Here is a 10,265-nt window from a genome sequence, read left to right on the forward strand (position 1 = left end):
TTCGCTTTCGCCAAGCCAGCGGGTCGCGACAGTGTGAGGTCGCCAGCAGCATGAATCAACTGTCACCCGCGTTTGCTAGTAGTATATGCTAGACCTTTTTTTCTGCTTGTTTTTTTCTTTTTTGCACTGTGAGGTTTTGTGTGTCTAAAACGGCTCGAGTTTCGTCACACATCGTCACCACGCCGTGCGGAATTGAAAGAAAGGCGACAAAAGACGGAGAAGCGAAAAATAAAAATGCTTTCCGTTGTCTCTGTCTGTGTCTGTGTGTATGAATTCCCTCTCTTTGGGGAAGGGGGGGGGGAGGGCAGGTGGGATGAAAGAAGATGACAGAAAGCTGAGAAGGAAAGCCACCGTGTGCGCGGTCGGATGAAAAGGAGAACGAAACGGAACGCGGTGGAAAGAAAGCTAGAAAGCGGAATGAAAATTTCTCTTCAACCCTTGTGCTAAGGCCGTCAGTGTCATGTACTAGGGAGGGGAGGTATAGGGGGAGAGCTAGCTGTACGATCACTAGCACGGCAACCAGCAACCACACTACTAACCGTACCACCACCACCACCACCACCACCACCACGATGATTGGTACGTCTCGGTCCCTTGCCGAGGTTGAAGCTGAAATTACTAATCTCTCTTCAACTTGCGAGTGGGGTGGCGCTCTGTTCCCCCGTTGCTGGCCACCTGTTCCGTACCTCAATGCAGCCTGATGCCACCAGATCAACCTGATAGGGAAGCCACCACAGGGCAACGATCGATCGTGGATGATTATGGTGAAGACTAAGCGGACTCGACCAGGGAGTCACAGCAAAACGAGAGCAAGTTTATTATTTTCCTTTCAATCGCTACAGGTGTGCGTGTAGCAAAACGGTGCGAATGAACCTACCGATAGGGTGATGGGGAACCCATCAAGGGAGAGCAGAGAAGAAAGGATTCTAATCAATCCCAGCCCATTCGCCGACCAGGCTTATCAGAATCAGAAGCGAGCGACTCGGTCAATCGGGGGGCCAACGGTTGTTGTTGACGTTTGAAAATTGCCCCTCTCAGCTGGAAGTTGCAATTCTAGTTCAACTCGGTTGATTGATGCCCTTTTTTGTGGAGGAGAGACAGACAGGCTGATAGTGAAACGTTCCCATCAGCGAAATAAAGGAACGAATTGTAACACCATGAAAAGACAAATATTTGTAAGGTGGATCTTTACATTCTGATGCAACTCCACGACTAGTGGAGTTACACGCCCTTCTAAAAGTGTAATCCTCATAACTGGAAGTTGAACAAAGTGTGATTAGGAACTGCTAGAGTGTCATTCCACTGACGTACTGATATGTACAGCTCTGTGAAATCTGATTCATTAGAATATCTCCAAAGCATCCCTCCCGTAAACCCAATGCATTGATCCCGAAAAGAGTGCGGTAGATCTGGGAGAGTGTTCTTCCCCGTGGTCTACTTTGCGTCTACTTACAGCAGTAACGGATCGACTGACAGTTGTTGGTTGGGGTGGCCGGTGTCGAGGACGGGCCGTTGCTGCTACCGTTGGCCCCATTGCTGTTGGCACCGTTGCTCGTCGGACCGTTCGAGGCGTTACCGGCCGGGCTGGACATGGTGGCGATCATACTGTTCGGGATGGTGGTCAGATTGTTCGGGATGTTGTTGCCCATACTGCAGGCGATACTATTGTTCGTTCCGATACTGTTCGCAATACTACCGAGCATAGTAGTACCGTGGCTGTTTAACTGTTGCGACATCTTCCGAATGCCCACCACAAGTGCAAAAAACCCGCGTCAGTCCGCGTCACGCCAAACACCGAATTGAGGTCAAAGCGCGCTGTTATGCTTCTGTTTCCTTTATTTTTTTTTTCTTGTTTTTTATTACCCGCACACTATCACACACAATCAAATGCACACAAACACGTATGATCACTACCTTTTTTTGAAGATTAAACTGTTTTAACAACGACACTACGAACACAACTTCTTCACGGAAAGAACTGTCACTTGGAGTCACTGCCCAACACTTGTATACTTTGAACACCCGATAACGTCCTTGTGGAATTAGGATCCACCAGCTTAAACTTGTTGTTGTTTCCCTTCACTTCACGCTCCTCACAGATCACCTCAATCAAGCTTAGATTGCAGCTTGCTAAGACCTAGGGCCGCCCTAGTCTATTGTCCACTAGGGGATGACAGTCCAAGGGGTAACATTGCTGCTGGAGCTCGGACACTACACACAACTCGACACATCTTTGTACTGTTTCACAGACACGAATAGCGTTTGCTAAATTCACTTTGCTGCTGGATCAATATTTGCAATTGTTTCTGCTATCAGACACTGCACGCTTGCTCACAAGGTTAACGTTTCCTGAGGACAGAATTGGAAAACAGTTAGCAAGATGTACCAATATCCTTCCAGGATGAGTAAGCCATTCGGGCAACCACTCGCACGATAATTGATAAGACAAACACATGCACCAACTAAATAAGAGCCTTTCACACACTAAGTAGTTTCCCGAAGAAGAAAAACCTTCAAGCGTCCGGAATGGAATCAAAACCGCACAACAACGAAACACGCCCGGGATGGGATTGAGGAGCCAGAGTCCGAGACTTGCGAAGACTTTTTCGTTTGCGGGGACAGACCTTGGTGTCTTGTGTGCGCCGCTGGATCGTTCGCGCCACCGGTACGATCTGATCTGATCGGTGATTCTGCTGGCCAAGCTGGCGGAGCCTTCTATTTCTCCGGTCGGTTAGGATACTCTGAGCCCGAGCTACCCACCACTACCACCACCACCACGCGCCACCCGTTCCCTCTTGCGTGGTGCTCTCTTTCGCACGCTCATCTCCGCCAGACGGTGGGTCGCGCGAAAGTCCCGCGAGTGCAACCGAGACCGACTCGGCTTCGGCCGTCCCAGTCTCGCCCGCAGCGCGCACGCACTCGTATTTGCGCACGCTCCGGCCGTGCGAGCTTTCTTTCGCTCGGAGAGTGCCACTTACGGAGCTTTCTTTCGCAGTTTGAGCCAACGCCGTTCTTCCGAAACGCTCGAAAGCGCTCTCTTTCTCCGTTTTGCCTTTCTCCCCCAGGCTGTTGAGAGGGGGTTTGCAAAGGGGGGGGGGGGTTTGGGAGGTAGGAAATTCTTCTCCCCAACAGCGAGCAGTTCGCTCTGGTTCGCTCTCTTCGGCGTCGATTCTGCTAGCTTTATCAACATCAGTTTACGCAAGTGCAGAGACTAGCGAGGGTGAGCAGCTTATCCCTTCCCTTTGCTACATTACGGCTACAACACACATACCACACGCATCGAAATCCCTCTCTCAGTAGCTCTCTCTCTCTCTCTCTTTCTTAGGTTAATAAAAATTTCTTACAGCACGTTCTCGTTTCGCCAAAGCTTCGTCATCGTTCGTGGCCGCTCGATCGAAGAAAGTTTCAAAAGAAAGACGGCAAAAAGAACCTACCGCGCGCGTCGCTGGGCAGAAGGGCTTGGACGCGCCCGCAGAAGAACCGTAGCTTCACGTAGCCTCCCGTTAAGTGCAGCGCTGGCCGGGCCGGGCCGGACCCGTTTCACGCACAGCTTAACCATTTCTCCATTGCAGCTATCTTACCCACCGTACCCGTTCCCATCCTCTCGCTCTCTCTCTCTCTGCCTCTCTTTCTTGCTCTCTTTCTTGCTGGGCCGCAAATATTTCCAGTCTACCGCTACCCCGATGGCAAAGCAGAACGAACCCGCTGAATCCGGGACGCTTTCTTTTCTAGGTCTCGGACGCCATTGCCCAACCTGCCCCCTGCCTTGGCTGGGTGGAACGGTGTGGACCCCTGTGAGCTGTGCTGGGCATGCTGGGACTGGGGACTGCGAGCTGGTCGCTTCTTACGGCCAGTGTGCCCGCCCGAGTACCGAATAAAAGCTCCGTAAGTGTTCTGTCATTTCTCCAGACCCTGTACGCCGTGGCTGTACAGCATTCCGTGTTCCGGTTTTATTTTTACTCTTCTGTTTGGTTGTGTGCTGCCTGCTCAAACTTTGGCATTTTGAACGGTGCTGGCAATGGGTTCATTTTGGCAGATCAGGTTGAAAGTACATTTGTTGTAGAATTAATCTTTTATTTTTTTTTTTCTTTTCACTTAAGGCAAAGCGTCAAACTTGCCATAGTAATATCGAATTTCGATAGAAATATCGAGTCATTTATGCCAAAAATGTTGTCATAATGTTTTAAGTTACAAATTAATTTAAATTCGTTCGCTGTGAATGAAATAATAAAGAATTTTAAACTAGCTATACATCTGTGGTTAAAGCATCTTACAAACTTTAATTATTTATTAAGTATGTAAGACTGGCCGTATATATCATACATATTTTCCCAACATCATATTCCATTCATTTATCGCTTGCATGAAAGAGCCTTCCCGTAAGGGATTTAAATTGGAAGAATATCGCATCCGCTTCGAGCCGTCTCTTCTGCCACCAGCAGCGGCCATACCAGCGATCGTTAAAACCGGCAAGATTCTTCCGCTCGACAGCGAAATTAGGTCACCGAGTCATGTCACGGAACATGGTGCCAGAGACGCCGAGCAGGCAGCGGGGTCGGGAAAATAAAGTATCCAAGAGAAACGAGAACGCCACAGCCACAGCATAGAACATCGGGGCTCTGGCTCTGGGACGTGCCTTCCATCAGCATCGGGTATGAGAAGATGGCGTACACTACTGCCGCCGCCTTGCCTAGTACGCGAGCGGGAGGAAGCGAACGAATAAAATCACATACACACACACACACAAGGGGGGGGGGGGAGCAGTAAAAAAACGGTTTCCTCGTCTGACGGATCGCACAAATCTCCCGAGAAGAAAGTTCAAAGCATAAGGTAGAAGAATAGAAACCCATCGTAACGACAACATGTGCTCGAAGCTCGTGGGCCGTCGAACAACGTGGGGAACGGAGAGAGGGCGAAGGGTGGAGCAGCGGTGAGGCTAAGATGGGCGATCGAGTCAAGAGATCCCTCTCGAGTCACAATATGGCGTGCAATAGAGATATGTATGAGTGTGTGAGAGAGATACAAAAATAAGAAGAGAGAGAGAGAGAGAGAGAGCAAGAGAAGGAGAGCTCGACGGCTGTCCAACCGAACAAAGTAAGCAGCGATGGGAAAGTGGAAAGAAAGCGCAAACAAATCAGAAACGATCGCGATGTGTGGGAAGAGGAGGAAACAGAACAAATGAGCCAATTGGGATTGGTAAGATGTACCGCAGGAACAACAGCAAAGGCCTTTGAAGGGATGGGAAGGTGTGGATGCAAGGGCACAGAAATGGGGCAGTTGTGAAGGCAGCTAGGCAAAGCAGACATTCCGTGGCACTTTCGTACGGGTGTACACCTATCGATAGATCCGGCGTTTTGGGGTGCGTAGGTCTTCCGAAAAGGGTTTTTTTCGGGGTGGGATGTTTAAACGAAACGTTTTGTTTCCAGCTGTGGCGGGGATTTTTTCCCTCTTTCCCCCTAATTCTGGCATCAGGTAGCGGACCTTCATCCCACGCTGAGCCCTTTGCTCGAAGCTTTTGCTAGCTCCACTTTTCCTTTACTATATTCATAAATCATTGCTTAACGGCAAATGGTAGCAACGGGAAAGTAAATAAGAAATTCTTGTTAATATCACTTCTGCTTAGCATGTTTAAAATCAATAGAAAGCTATCAAATTCATCGAAGAATTATGTTTTGTTGGTATTTGAGATTGTTTGTCAATAGGAAAATCAATCTGCAATTCTTTTATGCTAAATTAATTCAAAATATAAACAATTTAATTTGTCTGTGTAGATATACCGTCAGCAGAAGAAGGTCTGCTTAGCATTATCGTACCATCTTCATCTTACCCTCCTCCCCCCTACGCTCATTAGCTTAAAACGTTAAATCTTCCCCTTTAAAAATAATTGGACTGTAACCTTAAAATGTTAAGCTCACGTTAATTTAATTGAACCATAAACCACCGAAACTGTGAGGGCCCGCTGTTCGTACCCCCCCCCCCCCCCCCCCCCCCCCCCCTCTTTGTTGATTCTCCAAAAAATGCGTGTAACTGTAAGTGGCGATGTGCGTCCGGCCACTGGCGTCCAGATCGAAGCCAGTCAGCCAGCGCGGAATGAAACGGAGCCCCTCGCCAATAGGAACCAACGGTACGAGATGGCTGGAAAACAAGGCCACCGAAAGCACCGGACCGAGCCCGAGTAGATCTTCTTCGCGAACAAGAATGGTAAGTACGGCTCGCAATAGGGAATAGAAAGCAAACCGTTGAGGAGAAGAAACAAAAAAGAGAGTGAGAGAGAGAAAAGGGGAGCGAGAGATGGCGCGAGTAAAGTTGAAAGAAGGGTAACACCCCCAACGTTGCCCAACGGTTTCGCAAAACTAGGAATTCTGGACCACGAAAAAAAAACCGAGGTCCGTAGTGAGGTCGAACCTAATTCTCCAAGGGCAGCGTTTTAACATTAGCGAAGGTTTCCGATTAGGCGAGGGAGAACATCTGCCCTAAAGGTATGGCGATCGTTTTATGGCTGCTTGCGAGCAGAATCACTTACCCATGCTTTCAAGACAAAGACCCACACAGGGAGTGCACGTGGGAGGCCTTAGCAACCGTTCACATTTGGTCATGCAAAGGTACATCATCTTCTAGCTGGTTGTGCCACCAGAGCAAGCTGACCACAGTGACCAAGAATTCGAAGGTTGGATCAACCGTATCGCATCTCTCATCCCCATTAGAACTAAACATTTGGTCATGCACAGGCACATCATCTTCATCTATCCTTTCGACCAGATCAAACTGACCACAGTGACCAAGAATTCGACCATCGGACCAACCGCATCGGAACAACTACCATCCACGATACCGTGAAACTGTCAATTTGCGACTGGTTTCGGCAGGGTCCGCTATCACCCTACCCGAACCTGGAATCAATCTTATCCTTCAGGCGGCGGGTTTAGAAGCGACGTATCAAAATGTTAGCGCTAGAACGGCCCCACCGTTGCTTTATCTTCTTGCCACCGCTTCAAATCTGTCACCCTGTGGCCTCGGGATTCCCTTCTATTCCCTCTTCCCTTTAGCCCTTACCATGGAGGTTTACCTTGAAAAACAAGACTCCCTCTCTCTCTCCCGCGTGTGCGCTCTTGCACTCTCCTTCTTTGTCTCTCTATTTAGCCTCTTGGGCCTTTCGTCAGAACGATAAGAAAAGCCCACCCCATCGCGTTCTTCTCATTGTGTTCTCTTATCGGGGGGAGTGCGCTAGCAGCGGCTGACCGTACGTACTAGTGCCTGCGTATGGGAAGGCCACATTTAGTACTAGGCGGAATTTTTGTTCACATACATACACGTACATACTATCGCCACTTGTGTCCCTTGGCTCACGTAATCCGTTCTATAGATACGGTTTCATTCGCTCACCGCTGGGAGCTGGGGTGTAAAATATTTGTAACAAGTGGGCACAAAAAAACCATTTCGCTTATGACACTCAAAGTATGACCCTTTGAGTATAATTAGTTACAAGAAAGAATATAAAAATAAAATAAAAATATACAAAAAATCAATACTTTACAATACAAAATCAAGAAATTACCACACCATATTGCCATTTCAGTACCAACCAAACGGCTACCACCAACAATAGCCGGAAGCAGCCAGCTTTTCCCAATGCTTTCGCAGATAAGTTTAGAATGACTGCGCAAGTAAGCTGGAGCGGGTAAAATTATCAGTCGGAGATAAAATTATCTCTCGCACCAACACGGACACAAACCGCTTAGAATGAGTAAAAACGACATTATATTACGCATCAATCAAAATTGAACAAAACTGGCCTTGGTGTCTAATTTGAAGTAGCGACATGAAGAAAAAAAACTCACACAGAAATTAAAGGAAATTTGTATCGTTCTCACAGTACCACTAACAACTGCGTTCTAATGTAAAGAGCTTCTTTGAATGTTAACCTTACGAAGGAAAAAGTAAATGGCATTTCATCCGTATGGTACCGATGACTGCAATATGAAGAACATTCAGCAGCCATTAACACCAGCTGTTACAAGTGAGACGATTTAAAAAAGGATTTTTTGTTAGTAAAACACCTTTTGAATGTTATATTAATTCATTTCAAGCATATTCGCATGGTTCATAATACAAAAAAGCGTTATTGGGCTCAACCATATGTTTCGTTTCAATTAGAACCACCCTTTCTATCGCTTCTTTTTTTATACAACACCGGTCTGAACTGATTAAATATTATTGAATTAAATAAAACATACGCTGAATACACTTTTGAAAAGAATGGTTAAAACAAATTTCTAAGTTATCAAACAAATTCCCGCAATAATGCCTGCAGTAATGCGAACCATCTGGTAACGGAATTTTATCACTTTGCTATGAAGCGTCACATTTATTGCACATTTTTTACACCGTACATTTTAAATTGTAACCGTTCATTTCACCAAACATATGTTCTTTGTAATGTACGCAAAACAAAACTACAAAAAAAAAACTAGAAAAACTTCCTAACAACGCCAACGATTTTCCACGAAACACGCCCCGCCACGATTGGCGTACGCGGTTAAAACAAACCATATTGTAGCTTACCGGTTGCCGCCCCGCGCACATATTGTAGCATCCGGAAGCGTTTGTTCTACGCAAACCGAAAGGACACTAGCACGACGCCGACAACAAACCACTCGAGCTGGGGTGAAAAGATCGAAGCAAACATATTTCGAGCCGCGTTCGTCGTAAAGCACCGCTCACAGTAGGTGAGAATGGGCAAATGGAAGGCACGAATAAAAAAGCTACAAAAACACGTGACTTAGGACAAACACCTTAGACAAGCGGTGAGGTGGATGGATGAGATTGACAGATAAGAAGCGGGGACGGCTCAGGCGGTCAGAATGTCTGTGTAGGAGGAGAAGGGGGAAGGGGGGGGGGAGGAAGAGGCAAAGGGAAGCAGTGTGATAAGAGCAGCCCTACTGCAGAGGGAAGCACCAGCAGCGCGCAGAAGGCTGCTATGGGCGGGCGCAACCGTTTCCATATGTTCTTGATTGGCATCTGACGCTACCGAACCATATGGAACCGGTGAGCCAAGAATGGGGCTGGAAAATTGTTAGCCATACGGGTGGAAAATAGAAGAGAGAGAGAGAGTAGAACGCTCGACGATGAAGGGGAAAAGTCGCATGCGGGACGCTGCGTAGAGACGGAGTTAGAAGTTTGGAGCGTTCTTATCAGCTTCCTATCTAGAACATCTCACTCACTCTCCCAACCATACGCACAAACACGCACACGCACACTCGCACACACACGCACACTATCTGTTGCTTATAATGGGGACAACTTTCTATCGCGCGAGAATCGCTATTCTTACGCGAGAAGTTCTAAACGCTCGCCTTTGGTTGAATAATAAACAAATAATCGGGTCCATCAGCACATCGCAACACGGAACGCCCCAACGATTGCAGCGCAGCGTTGTTTTGGGTTAGTACACGTCTATCACACCAAGAACCCACCAGGCAAACGCACTGACGTCCACACCGTGACGTTGTCCTTCTAACACTGTGCCAGCACACACCGTCCGTAACTACGTAGCGCGCCCGCAGTAGGATGAAGCCTGCCGCGAGAGATTGCCCTTTTCGCTGCGGCGTAAGGAACGCCAGAACCGCCGAACCCGCTGGGCCACAAGAGTGGTGGTGTGTAGTGGTGTGGACGGGTTTGGGAATGGGAGAGACGCAGCTCCGAAAGAGAATGACACTCGCCTTCGGTCCAAGTCGGCACTGGAAAAGTCGGAGCTACCGCTGCCACCGCTAACTGGGCGCCCGCTCCAATTCGCCGTCCTTTGCCGGCCTGCGGTGCTGGGGGAGAGCATCGGTCTCGGTCGCACTGCTGGCGATGCTTATCACTGGCGGAGCCGTTATCATTAAACACCTAGAACACATTGAACTTCTCCGAATTGCTCCCTGGTTCCCTCCCGGCTCCCGGCGCATCGCATCGCAACAGCATCGCGGCCGGGGACGTAATGGTGCGTTAGGGGACGCGTAACTCACCGTGCGAGCGTGCGCTTCGGATAGGGGTACGCGAAATTCCTGGTGGAGCGCAGGAATGTCAAACGATATAAAACAGTTGGCAGCGATAGTTTTGTGAGGAAAACAAGAAGGAAAAAATGTATTCCTCGGGTATTCTTCATCTAATTAGTGATTTTTTTTCCTATTGATAATGTTGTATAAAAATGATTCAATTTTCAACTAGATATTTGCTACCTCAACAAGACTTCAACAAGTCCTTCGTGTTGATTTGACCTTTTC

General features: G+C 47.9%; 1 protein-coding gene across 2 annotated transcripts in view; it reads right to left on the minus strand.

Moving 5' to 3' along the window:
- Positions 1–9,911, minus strand: part of LOC120949131 (probable serine/threonine-protein kinase cdc7) — a 45,768-nt gene extending 35,857 nt beyond the window's left edge. Inside the window, exons 1-2 of one of the 2 annotated variants that reach the window (XM_040366174.2) lie at positions 9,474–9,911; positions 1,454–2,349 (exon numbers count right to left, since the gene is read on the minus strand). In XM_040366174.2, coding sequence (XP_040222108.2) covers positions 1,454–1,736 — 283 coding nt within the window. In that variant the 5' untranslated portion in view covers positions 1,737–2,349; positions 9,474–9,911. Of the gene's footprint in view, positions 1–1,453; positions 2,991–9,473 lie in introns of those variants that run through there. The other variant, XM_049605119.1, reaches the window with a different exon arrangement.
- Between the last annotated feature and the right edge of the window lie 354 nt (positions 9,912–10,265).

The sequence above is a fragment of the Anopheles coluzzii genome, chromosome 2 (assembly GCF_943734685.1).
Source record: "Anopheles coluzzii chromosome 2, AcolN3, whole genome shotgun sequence".
Classification (NCBI taxonomy): Eukaryota; Metazoa; Arthropoda; class Insecta; order Diptera; family Culicidae; genus Anopheles; species Anopheles coluzzii.